This window comes from Cibotium barometz, chromosome 17 (genome assembly GCF_041138505.1).
Source record: "Cibotium barometz isolate CiBa-2024 chromosome 17, ASM4113850v1, whole genome shotgun sequence".
Lineage (NCBI taxonomy): Eukaryota > Viridiplantae > Streptophyta > Polypodiopsida > Cyatheales > Cibotiaceae > Cibotium > Cibotium barometz.
This window is the reverse complement of record NC_141062.1, coordinates 45,014,886-45,030,325: the sequence shown is the minus strand read 5'-3', so window position 1 is coordinate 45,030,325 and position 15,440 is coordinate 45,014,886. Positions and strand designations below refer to the sequence as shown.

The following is a 15,440-nucleotide window of genomic DNA, read 5'->3' as shown; positions in this document are numbered from 1 at the left end:
CCGAACTTGTGCAAACACAGTATCGAAATCACGGACATACTTATCTGCTACAAAGATTTCATCTTTTGTTCGTAAGATAGGTGGAAGCACCACCTTGCCATAGACTATCTCAAATGGAGCCTTATTAGTTGAAGAATGCACTGTGTTATTGTATGCAAACTCAACCAATGGCAAATACTTTTCCCAATCTGACTACTACTCAGATACATAACATTGAGTAAGTCAAGCACAACTGAATTTGCAATTTCACTCTGGCCATCAGTTTGAGGATGATAAGCTGATGAAAAACTCAGTTTTCAGTTTTTTTTTTTTTTTCACGGACTTTAGTTGAGCCCAACAAGAACTGAAGTGACGGGTGAGCTTGCGTTGCTTATTTTCCTGCCCCCGCCTGCCCTCTGCTGCCTCCGCCTGCCCCTTTGCTGCCCTCACCTGCCCCTCTGCAGTCCCCCGCCTACCCTCCTGCTGCCCCCGCCAGCCCTCCTGCAGCTCCCGCCAGCCCTTCTGCAGCCCCCTGCGTGCCCTCTGCTGCCTTCGCCTACCTTTCTTCAGCCCCCGCCAGCCCTTCTGCTTCCCCCGCCTCCCCATCTGTTGCCCCCGCCTACCCCTCTGCTGCCCATCTGCAATCCCCGCCTGCTCCTTTGCTGCCCCCACCTGCCCCACTGCCCTTGCTACCCCAGCTGCTCCCACCTTTGCCCCCCTCTTCTGCACTTGCCTCTTTATCAGCAGCAATTTTATCTGGATTCCAGTCGGCCGCCCATTTTTTTGATTGGCTTTATGGCTTCTTCTGCAGAGCAGCCAATCTTTCGTCACCCCCACTAGCCGGGAGAATCATCAATATTTCACAAGACGAGCTCACCTCTCTTCAGCACGACATTGACCTTGAGGTCGAGAACACCCTTGTTGTGAGAGTTTATGGTTTCCACCCCTCTTGTTCGCAGGCCCATGAATGGCTTCTAGCAACTCTCCCTTCCGAGCTCATTGTGCACTTCCAGGATACTCGTTTGCTTGGTCGAGGCTTCTTCCAGGTGGACTTTCTTTCTTTAGAAGCTACTTCTCAGGTTTTGGATGGCAGCCCCTTCCCTCTTGGTCCTAGGAAGATTTTCTTCTTTCAGTACCAGGTGGGCTTTGATCCAATGGCGGAGGATCAGCACCTTACCCCGGTCTCACTACGGTTCCTTGCTCTTCCTTGGTCCTATTGGAAGCTTTTAGCTTCCATAGGGGCATCCTTTGGCCAAGTTCTAGAGGTACCAGTCCTTCCGAGCTCTCCTGCCTCAGCTTTCGTGGCCGTTACCGCCACTCTTGATGGTGTACCCGGGGTCCTTGTACTTTTTCCTGATCCATCGATTACTGATGATCATGTTATACTTCAGAGACCTGATGGATCTCATTTCCGCCAGAGGATGGAGATTGCAGGCACAGACCTGACCAGTGTCGTCGTCGATAGGGTCACATTGCTAGAGATTGTCCCAGATCGAGGGGCCATGCTAGGAGGCGGCGTGGTCTTGCCCATCAGAGGCCTTCTATAGTTGCCGATACTCCAGTTGCTCCCTTGCCACAACATACCACACATCGTTGGGTTGTGGTTAGGGATAGCTGGCACCCTCGGACCTTCGTACTTGCCCCTTCACCCACACCCCTTATGGAGCACCCTAACCCCTATGCAGCTCTTGCCTCACAGGATGTTGATCCTTCTTTGGAGGATGAGGCTTTGCAGGCACATGATCTGGATCCTTCACAAGAGGATGCTGCATTACAGTTATAGGATGAGTGTACCCTTGAGGATGATGTTGCACATTCGCATTGTCATGGTACCTCTCCAATTCTAACGGAGGATTGTCTCTTGGAACATTCAGGGTCTTGGGGGTTTTTTTCCGCGTCGGCGGAAACAAATTGTAAAGGCCCAGCTCCATTGTGCAGTCATAGGTGGACCTATGGATGTATTGCTCTTGCAAGAGCATAAACTGGATGCTAGCTAGTGTGGGAGATCAGGCAAGCTTCTCTCGGGACACACCTTTTGGTCACCAGCTGTTGGTACCAAGGGTGGTGTTTGTATCTCTGTTCAGCTTTGATCTTGCCTTGCATCATTGGACATGGTGTCATTTTGCCTGCGAGAGCGCAGTGGATCCTTCTTATACAAGGTACTACACGCATTGGTATTCTCAACCTCTATGCTCCTAACCATAGAGGTGAGAGGATTGCCTTTTGGAAATCTCTCACTACACTGATGCCTCTTGCCGACCATTGGATTATTGGTGGGGATTTTAACATGGTTGAGATGCCGACGGATAAAAGAGGTGGACATGAGGGCTTGGTGCATCCTCTTGAAGGAGCATCTTGGGAGAGGTTTATACTCTCCATTCATGGTAGAGATTGTTGGCATGAGGATGACATTTTGAGGAGTCCATCCGGTCTTCTTTATTCATGGTCTAACAGGAGAAGAGATGTAGGATGTATCTATGCACGGTTAGACAGATTTTATGTGGATGATTGGGTGCTTGAGAGAGGTGGACATACTTTTATTGCTACAGGCACCTCCAAAACTTGGTTTTAAGTATTAGAGATCCGAATTGCCATGGATCAGCACCCCATGTATGCATCCCTGATCATTTGTTTTCAGATGCAGAGCTATCGCGTCGTATGCTTGATATTTGGAGACCTCATGACTTCTTACAGGCCTCTCAAAGCCTGGTCTCTGCTCTCTGTGATATTAGTGACATTTATCACACATGTGCCCTGTCTAAGAGGCAAGAAGCCTTGGACTTAGAAAGGGCTATTAGACGTAGATTGGTTGCCTTAAGAAAGAGCATGAGAAACATCCTCATGCTCAACGGGTTGCAGATTCTTATGTACTGTTAGAGCAGAACTTCATCACTCTCTTGAGCAGAGCGCGGAGTACCGTTTCCATGCCAAGGAATCCTTTTGGACACAGATGGGTGGCAGATGTAACAGACATTTCTTTGCTTCTCAAGGCCCATCTCATGCCAGAGATAGTGTCAGGCAATTGCAGGATTCACATAGCACTCTTCACTTAGCTCCTCTAATGGTTAGACAAATTGCCACCGATTTGTATTGCCAACTTCTTAGTGCTAAGCCGCACTCTGATTTGAGACACAGGGCACAGAGGAAGGTTTGGAATGCATTGCCACATTTGATCACTGAGGAGATGTGTGCCGCACTGGATGCCCCTTTTTCTATGCAGGAGTTCAGTCATGCTCTTCATGCCTTACCCCATGGTAAGTGTCCAGGGGAGGATGGCCTCTCCCTTGTTTTTTTCACTACTTTTTGGGATGAGATTGGGGCTGAGATAACATCGGCTTTGCAAGAGATTATAACACAGGTTCTATGCCTTCTTCTCTCACTGAGGGGCTTATTTATCTTATTCCTAAGAGCGGGGATAAGACATTGATTGGCCAGTGGAGACCTATCACCTTACTTGGGACTGCCTATAAGATTCTTGCTAAGGCAGTGAGCAGCATCAGGTTGCAGCCTATTTTGCAGGATGTTATTCATGATAGTGTCGGAAATTCCGGACACAGAATCACCTGCCTCTATAGCTGTCCATCCAACACCCTTGGAAATACCACAAGCCTGGGGCACCACCAGCACACTGGCTGGAACACTTCTCACACAATTCACCACACCACCCACACCAGAAGGACAGCACAAAACAGAGGCACCATAAACAAAATAATTACCCAACAAACACATACAGTCTTGTTCCCACGTGTAAACATACACAGCACCATCCACAAACAGTGCTAAAACCAAGGCTGTTTTCCACAACAAACTCTATGCTATTTTCACAGTCTCAAAGAGCCCTCACTGAATTGCATAGGCTGTCACAAACTGTAAATACATGAACACAGCGTTCTGACCAGGTCCCTTGATTCTCAAGACAAGGAGTGCCAAACAGCCTCGAGTTCACAAGGGCTAGAGGAGAACCTCCGAGACAACCAAGAGCCAGCAAAAAAAAGAGAGAAAATGCTGCCAGTTGAAATGCTGTCTTTTGCTGCGCTGCCTTCCATGGGGGAGAGAAAACAATCTTGCTCTTCCTAGAGCCCGCCTCTCCAGAGCCTGCTATCGCCAGCGTCCAAAGTCAACCAAAGCAACACCTACCCAAAGCTCACCCTCAAGAGGCGGCCAACTCAAAAAGAACTCCTCCTCTCTGTCGCCACCATCCACTGCGCCAACACAACAAACCCAACAAGATCACCCTGTAGTCCGCTCCCCCTCACTCTCCTTGCTACCAGCTTCTCTCGGCTACAAAGCAAAACCAAAGCCACACTTCTGTCCTCGCCGCTAACCTTCAGCAGCTCCAGCGACAAGGCCTTACCAAAAAAACCTAGAAAACAGGTAGCAGCCAAGGGAACATCCAAGGTTGTCTTCGTTCTGCTTGGCGAAGCTGCAGTCCGAGTAGCGGGGACTTGGAAGTCAGTCAACTTTTTGCCGGCCATGTTGGCGTCTCGAAGGGTCTAGAGGATGGCCACGTTAGTATCTCGAAAGGTGGCCTTCATGCTCACGTCCACGATGCCAAGAGGGCTCCTCTGCGATCCCTCGTACTTCACCTTTATGTGCGGCGCCCGAGCTACACCACACTCTTCATTAGCTACACCATCATTTTCCAAAACATGACTATTGCAGTTGGTGCCATGCACTGCCGATCATCATCACATGCTTGCTAAAAATGGAGCGCCATCTCTGCATCCAGAATCAGACCCAAATTGACTAGCCATCATCACATTCGGGGTTCCCGTAATATTTTCACGTGGAGGCATTACCAAAAGCTCGGAAAAAGCATGAAGTCACCCTGTTCCCAACATACATACATTAAAGCCCAAAGGCTGCCAAAATCAAAAGCCTTCCGCAAGCTTTCCACACATTGGAGACCAACCTTCCTCAAGGCCATACGCACTGCTGCAATAAGAAAAACTTCGAATCTCAAGCACCTGCTCCCCAAAAAAAAAACATGCATGTACTAGCCTACTACCAGGCCATCCACTCTGTACACCTGCCAGGGCATTCAGGGCAAAGCTTTTTTGCATACCATGCATCCCATATGTACACAAGCCCAAAACACTTGTGTAAAATTTTGCCTAACATACTTTGCCCAACCCCTAGTCTGCTGAATCATTTATGATCAGCAGCAAAAAGCATACGACCACGTTTCCCTCCGTCAATCCTTTGAGTATCATACAAGGTAACCAAAACATCTCTATTCCATGTGTTCGAAAAAACACTGTCATCTTCCCAAGACGTAATTTGCCTTCCCACATCCCACAACATAACATAAGAACTTTTGGAAACAAAGCTCTTGACATACATAGCATCCTGCCTCATCTCAATTCCATAATCACTGATGCAGTCAACGCTATTATTAGAGAACCAGTGAAGCAACTCCTGCTGAGGGTAATAACTGATAAAAGCTTCATCAAGAAAGACCTGCTGTGCTATAGCACTTTCTTGTCCATCAACATAAGAAACATCACCATCAAAGCCAACCACTCTACAGGCAAAACAAACTCCCCTTTAAAAGGCACCATTGCCAAAGCATCCACCTCAGTTCCTGTATGCTCACCTTTATCAAGGCCAATAAGAAATTCATCCATCACAGCATCCATAATCTCATCCATAGCATCAACATTATTCATAGACTTCTGGTGTTGCTCCTCCTTCATAGCATCAATTCTGCTCGTGGCTTTCTTAACATTAATGCACATCTGATCATCTAACTCTAACTCAGGTTCATCATCCTGCAGACTTTCTATATTCCACTCATCCCACAAAGGTTCATCATCCAAAGACTCAAAAGCATACTCTTTCACATCACATGCATACCTTTGCTCATGATTCACTTGTACCTCAACCATAGCATCCAAAGGAAGTACATCAGGATCTTGAGGGAAAAACATATACTCTTCAAGAGCATCCTCTGTCATAAAATCAGTCGTCCTCGCTACTTCCTCGCATTCTTCCTGTATGGCCTCTTCTTGTTGGGCAACCTTATCACCAAGCACTTCCTTATCAATAACCAGGGCAGCCATCTCTGCATCCTCCTCACTGGATGAAGTGTCCTCTGTTCCCTCACTAGTAGTGGTGCTACTAGTCGTGTCATCAACACTCGAATCAGCTTCATTTTCCCTTTCATCATCAACAAGCTTCTGATTATCCATATTAAACTGCTTTTTATCCCCTCGCCTGTCATATAAAGTAATGACTCCTTTCCTCCAATCTTGAACAGCCTTCACCGCTCTCAGCCATGGTCTTCCCAAAATGATGGGGAATGCACCCATTCCTGCCGGCATAACATGACAGTCCACAAGCACCTTTACATCAAAAGCCTGCAGTTCGAACTTCTTAATCACACCTAAGCATTTGACCTTCTAGTGATTGGCCAACCGAATACGGAAACCAAACGCTTCAGTAATATTAAGACCAAGCCTCTCCACAGTTGCTAGTGTGATTACACAAATTTGTGCACCACCATCTATATATGCTTCTCCCAGATTCTTCCCTTTGTGCCATACATCCACCACAGGACATATATCAGGCAACTCCTCAACAGATAAAACAGTCACTATCCCTCTGGCAGGCTTGGGTTCACAAGTCTTTTCCACTGACGTTTCAATTTGGGAGCTAACTCTATCAATTGCCCAAAAGTAATATTAGCTTTTCTTCCACCCATGTCCTCCTACAAATTGTAGCTATCCTACCCAACCCCTAGTGGAAAATCAGACACTTGAAACTTCCTACGAGACTTCCGCTTCCGCTTGACCTTTACATCCCCTCCTTCCTTCACTTTACCTTTCTTCTTGCTAGGCCCTGCAGCATCCTTACTTTCCCTTTCTTGTGGCATCCGTTTCCCCAAAGGCATTACATCAGCTTCCGTCTCCTTTGTCTTCTCAAGGGTGATCACATTCACTACCTTAGTTTTACCCTTCTTCTCATTTGTCAACCCACTGGTCCCTGCTTCACCTTTAATTTCAATTCCATAATCATTTGCCCTATTGGGAATCTAAGAGGGTAAGGGATACATATCACCCCCCATTCGCGGCGGCTTATCACAGTCAGGACTTATATGCCCCAATTCACCACAATTCCAACATGTAGGAATAAACCGTCTACCCCTGCCAAAACCACGGCCACTTCCATAGCTTGTCTGACCTTCAACCCCTTCCTGAATATAACCTCTGCCTCGGCCACGTCCACCACCTGTGTTCCCTATCATTTTCAAACTCAGATTCTTCATACAATCCACTATTTGCCTCATGTCCTCTTGAAGCCCTTCATCAGAAGCTGTAACAGCTGTTGGGTGCCACCTTTGTCCCCTGTGGTGTGGCATTATTCACTTGAGCTTCTGTCGGTTGCACTCTTTCCAGCACACTTCTCATTGGTACCGCTTCTACCCTTCTAATTTCAGGCCTCACTACCACTGGAACCATCCCCAGCTGAACGATCCTTCTTCATCATGTCCGGAGGTACTTGATCCTCCCCCAAAGCCCTGCACAAGGTCTCCCACAGCAAAGAGAATTTCTTCACATAATCATCAATTGGCTCCAATTCGCCCTGTGTCAACCCCTGCACTTCATGCCAGACTCTGTTTGGATCCTCAACCTTCTTGAACCTGTTCAAAAGTGCAATCTTCAATCCATCCTCGGTCATTGGAATGCGTGGCTCAGCATCCCTTAACGACTCTTCAAAAGTTCTGAACCATGCCCTCGCATCTCCCTTTAAACATATATTCAACAACCGCAATACCTGTACCGGCTCGTTGATGTGGTTGCTTATGCACGCAACCTCCATTCTTTCAAAAAAATCTGCTACATCTTCATTAGGACCACCAAAAAACTCTGGATATGACATCATTTTAATCCCCAAGCTTCACCTCAAATCCCAAGAAAAGCACCTTCTCTGAAACCTTCAACTCCTAGGGCATACACCATTGTAGACAAAGAAAAATACCTGAGCTCTCCTCAGTGGGCGCACCAAAAAGCTGTCGGAAATTCCGGACACGGAATCACCTGCCTCTATAGCTGTCCATCCAATAGCCTTGGAAATACCACAAGCTTGGGGCACCACCAGCACACTGGCTGGAACACTTCTCACACAATTCACCACACCACCCACACCAGAAGGACAGCACAAAACAGAGGCACCATAAACAAAATAATTACCCAACAAACACATACAGTCTTGTTCCCACGTGTAAACATACACAGCACCATCCACAAACAGTGCTAAAACCAAGGCTGTTTTCCACAACAAACTCTATGCTATTTTCACAGTCTCAAAGAGCCCTCGCTGAATTGCATAGGCTGTCACAAACTGTAAATACATGAACACAGCGTTCTGACCAGGTCCCTTGTTTCTCAAGACAAGGAGTGCCAAACAGCCTCGAGTTCACAAGGGCCAGAGGAGAACCTCCGAGACAACCAAGAGCCAGCAAAAAAAAGAGAGAAAATGCTGCCAGTTGAAATGCTGTCTTTTGCTGCGCTGCCTTCCATGGGGGAGAGAGAACAATCTTGCTCTTCCTAGAGCCCGCCTCTCCAGAGCCTGCCATCGCCAGCGTCCAAAGTCAACCAAAGCAACACCTACCCAAAGCTCACCCTCAAGAGGCAGCCAACTCAAAAAGAACTCCTCCTCTCTGTCGCCACCATCCACTGCGCCAACACAACAAACCCAACAAGATCACCCTGTAGTCCGCTCCCTCTCACTCTCCTTGCTACCAGCTTCTCCCGGCTACAAAGCAAAACCAAAGCCACACTTCTGTCCTCGCCGCTAACCTTCAGCAGCTCCAGCGACAAGGCCTTATCAAAAAAACCTAGAAAACTTCCACCCCCAAAACCAGCTGAGGTCTCCGTTCTGCTTGGCAAAGCTGCAGTCCGAGTAGCGGGGACCTGGAAGTCAACTTTTTGCCGGCCATGTTGGCGCCTCGAAGGGCCTGGAGGATGGCCACGTTAGTATCTCGAAAGGTGGCCTTCATGCTCACGTCCACGATGCCAAGAGGGCCCCTCTGCGATCCCTCGTACTTCACCTTTATGTGCGGCGCCCACGACTTTCCAAAACAAATGCAAGAGCTACCCCACACTCTTCATTAGCTACACCATCATTTTCCAAAACATGACTATTGCAGTCGGTGCCACGCACTGCCGATCATCATCACATGCTTGCTAAAAATGGAGCGCCATCTTTGCATCCAGAATCAGCCCCAAATTGACCAACCATCATCACATTCGGGGTTCCGTAATATTTTCACGTGGAGGCATTACCAAAAGCTCGGAAACAGCATGAAATCACCCTGTTCCCAACATACATACATTAAAGCCCAAAGGCTGCCAACATCAAAAGCCTTCCGCAAGCTTTCCACACATTGGAGACCAACCTTCCTCAAGGCCATACGCACTGCTGCAATAAAAAAAACTTCAAATCTCAAGCACCTGCTCCCCAAAATGGATCATGTTTTATGCATGTATCGTGATGCCCACAATAGAGTTCTTGCTTGTGGTGATAGAGGAGAGCGGTTTCAAATTTCTCGCTCGGTATGAGAGGGATGCCCATTAGCCCCATTGATATATATCATAGTTGCAGAGGCCATGAGCATCTTTCTCCGCTCCACTGCTGCTGGTATTTCAGGATTGAGGTTGCCTCTTCGTAGTCAAGAGGAGTTGGTTGACTCTGAGTTAACTGATGACACAGCCCTCTTTTTGGAGGCTTCACATATATGCTTATGTTCCTTCCGGGTAGCACTAGAGGAGTTCTGTTTGGCAGCAGGGGCACTCATTAATTGGCACAAATCTGTTGGTTTTTGGGTTAGTGTGATTCGCCAAGAGTTGCTTGGGGTGCAGAGCTTGGCTTTACTTGATCAGCAGAGGATGCACTGCTAGATATTTGGGATGCCAAGTTGGGATTGATATTTCTCCTGCACAGCAGTTTGCTCCAGTACTTATGAGTATCCGGAAGAAGCTCCTCCATTGGAGCTCCAAGAGATTAGATTTAGCCTCTAGAGCTTTGGTGGCTAATCAGGTTTTGCTTGCCTCAGCTTGGTTTATTGCCTCTTGTTGGTGCTTCTCTCGTGCGTGCATTGGCCAATTGTGGAGATTGATCCGCAATTTTCTTTGGTCGGGTTTGGATGGCACCTTAGACACTCATGCCAGGGTAGCTTGGCTCACAGTTATTAGCCCAAACGAGAGGGGGGCTTGAATATTATCGATCCGGATGTTCAGTGCAGGGCATTGATTTGCAAACTTGTGGTTAGAGGTTTCCTACCAGGCACTGAGCCTTGGAAGGATTTTTTCTTGTCTCAGATTTCCGGATGTACACCCAAGGTCGGGAGAGACTGGATGCCCAGCACACGTTATTTGTTCACAGAGGCTGATTTCAGGGCACCATCTTTCCCTGTTATTGCACGCATTGTCAGGGCATGAAGAAGCATGAGATCTTTTTTGTGACAAAGGTCTCCTAGGTCTTTGGATGAGGGTGACCGACAACCTATTATGTGGAACGAGCTCATTAGGGATGAGGCTGGTCGGCCACTTGGTGCATCTTGTTATATGTAGTGGTCAGGATGGGAGAGATGTGCACACACAGTTCTTGCTTGGAAGACCTTTAAGAGTCTTCCGAAGGATCGGAAAGCTGCATCCATTCAGCATCTTAGGGGCTCTCTCATTCGTATTGATCAGATTGATGCAACTATTCTGCATGAGTGGCTTTTCCGGGGACCTTTCACGGAGACTATCATCCGAGTTGGCTTGGAGTTTTTTGAGGATACGCATACCTCTACAGGTCATTGCTCTCTAGGGCCAGGAAGATACAGATTGCATCATTTACTCTATCATGCCTGGTGGGATATTGAGATGTAGTATGGAGGAGATCATCCCAGATACTAGGCTTAGTCCAGTGAGGATTGGGACAGCTTTCGGCCTAGAAAGATCACCCTCTTTCTTTGGTTGATGGCATATAGGAGTTTGGCGGTTGGTACTTGGCTGGCAGTTGGAGGTCGGCCAGCAGCTTGCCCGCGGTGCGCGGCCACCCCTAGGAGTCTCAGAGCTATTGCCTTTGGGATTGCCAGAAGGCTCAACAGATTTGGCAGCGAATTTTCTGAATCTTCACTATGGATAGGTCATCGACCCATATCATTACATGGGGCACTGTCGCTTGGGCCACAGAGGCTGGAGTGGTCAGGGCTTATGAGGAGGATGGGGGAGGGCTAGGTGCAACAGTACCAGTCACAGCCCCACCTCCACACGACTGGCGACCAGGCTCATGCTAGAGATGGGAGATTTGCAGTAGTATAACAACCTAGAGCATTTGGCGTGCTAGATGCAACGAGGCCATCGAGGGTACCGACACTCTGTCGACTGAGACCATCAGGAACATATGGCTTGGTATCATTCACACCCTCCGCAGTTAGTGGGGGAAGTTACTGGGAGGTTCGGACCGCATGCGGAAGCGGCGGGAAGCTTTCTTGAGGCTTTGGAGGCCTGGCCCTTTCCACACAGATAGAGGTGGTAACCCCATTTGGCATTACAAACCACCTGTGTGGTTGTTTCCCCCCCCCACCCCCCACTCCCCCTGTATGAGATAGCCTTCTCCTCATAGAGCGGCCGGAGGAGAAGCGTCTTTTCCCCTTACGATCATGTGATTCCCGCCCTTAAAATGAGACGAGTTCGTATTGAGCCCTTTGTGGTTGTATCTAGCCCTTTGTGGCTATTTTTTCTTTAACTAATAGAGGGATCTTTTTCTTGGGAAAAAAAAAAAAGGAATAGTGCACTTGTTGCATACCTTGTACATGTTTGCCCTTTCTATACATGCATGGCTGAAATCACTACATAGGTGTTTTCCCCATGCTAGGCGACCACGCACACATATAAGAAAACAAGCATGTAACTACTGCAGCACAGACAAATCAGAGGGAACTACGGGTTTGTTTCTTTCAAAACAACAGAGGTTTCCTGGGACAATTATCACCTGCACACATGCATACAAATCCCCCTTCTCACCTATCCTGCCAGCAAAACCTAAAAAAGCACCTAATTCTTGCACATCAAAACACAGATATGGTGACCGAGAGATACGGAGATTGGGGGACTTTGAAAAACACAAACAACCTGCAAACCTTGCCTTTTTCCCACCTCCGCAATTAGGTTAGCTCTGATACCAAGTGTAAGGGACTCCTCCCAAAGGATTACCTAATACACAAGCATAAACAAGATTATTACAAACAAAGAAGGGTGCAGCCAAGCTCATCACTCGACTAAGGTTCTTGTCCGCAAACCTCCACTCCCACGAGTCCATGCTAGTCAACCCTTTTCCCACAAGATTATTACAAACAAAGAAGGGTGCAGTGCAGCCAAGCGCATCACTCAACTGAGGTTCTTGTCCGCAAAGCTCCACTCCCATGGGTCCATGCTAGTCAACCCTTTTCCCACAAGGGCCCTTGTGGGAAAAGGGTTGACTAGCATGAACCCAAGACTCACTTATATAGTGCTTACTGCAGCTATAAATAACATTCAGCTTATAAATAGCCAATAACCTTGGAGCTATTAAATGTAAACCTTAGCCACCTGAATCTGCTTGCTTTTTCTAATCCCAAAGCTCCCCTAACCCTGCTAGATTAGTCCCTAACCCCAAGGGTTAGTGTTAGGTACATAACACCCCGCAAAAGCAGCCCAACCACTCTACGCCCCACATCTAGGTCCACCTGTAGTCGATCCCTGTCTGAAGGTTAGAGTGCCCCATATCTCCTCTATTTGCATGCCAATCCCTGTGTCCTGAACCAAACTCTCAGCACGGAAGCATACACTCTGCTGTCTCTCAGGCTGCCAGCGGTCCTCAAGGTGAACAAGGACAGGGGCTTCAATCTCTCTCTCTCTCTCTCTACTTAGCATGTACTTGCACTTAAAATCAAGTTTTGACACATTTTTACAGCTGAAGATGCTTTCATTGAAAGGCAAGGAACCCAAGGAGACAAGGGCAATCATATTCAAAAGTTGAAAAAAGATTTGTTTACAAGAATCCAAGGGCTGGCTGGAACTTTGAGGGGTTACATTCGAAGTCCCTGCCAAATCACCATTTGACCCAACTTGTGTCCATCTTTCTATGTTCAACATCTTCGAACAGATTTTTCTCAAGTAGTCCTCCTGTAGCAAAATGTTTTAACATATCAAAATCATTGGTTTTTCAATTCTTTATGCTGATGTGGCAAGTCATGGATATGAATGGGGGGTTTTAAAAGTTGTACCAAGTTGGTGGCGGTGTGAAATGTTATCTCCTCAAAATCAACGGCAAGGTAAGAAAGCTCCTTCATACTTTCTTGACCCAAAAAGGGCATATGCTGTTGCAATGTAGCAAATCTGCGGAAGGTAACCAACCAAAGACAATTCTTTAGTTGCATTTTAGGCTATTCCAATTCACAGATTTGGATTCAAAAACCCCGATATTTAAGACCCACGGGCATATGCAAGATTTTTGTTTTTCTTGTATGATACCCTAAAATCAGCCTCGCTCTGTCTTTCTTGTATGATACCCTAAAATCAGCCTCGCTCTGTCTTTTTCTCTTAATCAATTTGAAAAAACAATGGCATTCTTAACCCAAGTGTTGATCAAAACAGCAGAGCTCTCTCTCTCTCTCTCTCTCTCTCTCTCTCTCTCTCTCTGCTATACCATCTATTGGGTATTCTATGATGAGATTCCATGGACAGTTTTGTATCACCTCAATGAGATAGCTTTGTTTTGTTTCTATTTTATTTTCCGTTCCATGATGAGATATGCCATGGACATTATTGTATCACTTTGGTCTCATAGGCCCATTGGGTCTTTAGTTGACGCTTAATAAATCTCTCTCTCTCTCTCTCTCTTCCTTGCCCGCCATCTGATCTGTCCTGCTCTATGCGCACCCACTAGCACGCAACGCCCTCTGTCTGCTCACCCGCCATCTGATCTGTCCTACTCTGTGCGCACCCACCTATGCCCAGCGTGCCTACCGGTCATTTGTCCTGCTCTGTGCGTAGGCAGTTAACCCTTACTCAGGCCCCCAAGGCAACAACTAGGGGGAAACATGTCTCAATCCCAGGAGGGAGAACAAGATGGTGAAACAATTTTTCACACCCCCACGAAGGCACCAACTGCCTACCGTAGAAGACTGAGAGAAGGGATCATGTCCCCTAGCTCACAAAGGCTTGCAAAGATGGCCCTTTATGAGGAGATACAACTGCACATAAGGACATAGATGAGCACCATGCGACGGGAGCTTGAAAAGAAATGGACTGAGCAAATGCATGCCCAAAAGAAAGTGATATACGAAACACTGAAGGAAGAGATATATGCCCAATTGAAGGGAGAAATGCAAGCCCAAGTACGGGTTGAGATGGAATTAGCCCAAGCCTTGATGCACACGGAAATGAAAAAAGAGATGCAAAAATGGAAGCATGACATGCTCCGGGAGATTGGCACCACGGTTGCATCGTACGAAGGCACCTTGAAGACATGTATGGCTAACCGCGAAAAAGACATCACAGAAATGCAAAACACTTTGGAATCATGTAGGGCAAAAGTGGCGGGTGATAAGGAAATGCATTCATGGGCTGAAATTGCTAGTGCCACAAAGAAACAAATTGAGGAAGTCAGCCCATGGATTGAAGTAGTAAAGAAGCAGAAGGATACACCAGTCAATAAAGTAGAGGTGATGAATGCTATATTGGAAGAGGAAGCCAAGAGACGGGCATGTGCCTTACGTGTATGCGTAGTTGGTTGGGAGGAAGATAAGGGAAATCCCCAAGAGGAGAAGGTGAGCTTGCGCTGCTGTTTCCTGCTCCGCCCACCCCTTTGCTGCCCTCACCTGCCCCTATGCAGCCCCCGCCTGCCGCTCTGCAGCCCTCGCCTACCCATCTGCAGCCCCCGCCTGCCCATTGCTGCCCACGCCTGCCCCACTGCAACCCTCGCCTGCCCCACTGCTCCAGCCTCTGCCCCCCTTCTTCTACACCTATCTCTATTTCAACAGCATTTTTATTTGGATTCAAGTTGGCCGCCCACACTTTTTCGATTGGCTTTATGGCTTCTTCTGCCACAACCAATCTTTTGTCACCCCCACTGGCCGGGAGAATCATCAATTTTTCACAAGACGAGCTCACCTCTTGAGCACGACATTGACCTTGAGGTCGAGACCATCCTTGTTCGAGATGGTTCCCACCCCTCTCGTTCGCAGGCCTGTGAATGGCTTCTAGCAGCTCTCCCCTCGGAGTGGATTGTGCACTTCCAGGATACTCATTTGCTTGGTCAAGGCTTCTTCCAGGTGGACTTTCATTCTTCAGAAGCTACTTCTCAAGTTTTGGCCGGTAGCCCCTTCCCTCTTGGTCCTAGGAAGATTTTATTTTTTCAGTACCAAGTGGGCTTTGATCCAGTGGCGGAGGATCAACATCTTACCCCGGTCTCACTGCGGTTCCCTA

The 15,440-nt window shown here is 47.6% G+C and overlaps 1 protein-coding gene across 3 annotated transcripts in view; it reads right to left on the bottom strand.

The window, feature by feature from the left end:
* LOC147630060 (mediator of RNA polymerase II transcription subunit 15a-like) overlaps nucleotides 1-15,440 on the bottom strand; it is a 171,217-nt gene that overhangs the window by 144,634 nt on the left and 11,143 nt on the right. For all 3 annotated transcript variants that reach the window (XM_086811671.1, XM_086811672.1, XM_086811673.1), the window contains exons 3-4: nucleotides 13,238-13,349; nucleotides 13,007-13,136 (exon numbers count right to left, since the gene is read on the bottom strand). In XM_086811671.1, coding sequence (XP_086667797.1) covers nucleotides 13,007-13,136; nucleotides 13,238-13,349 — 242 coding nt within the window. The remainder of the gene's footprint in view (nucleotides 1-13,006; nucleotides 13,137-13,237; nucleotides 13,350-15,440) is intronic.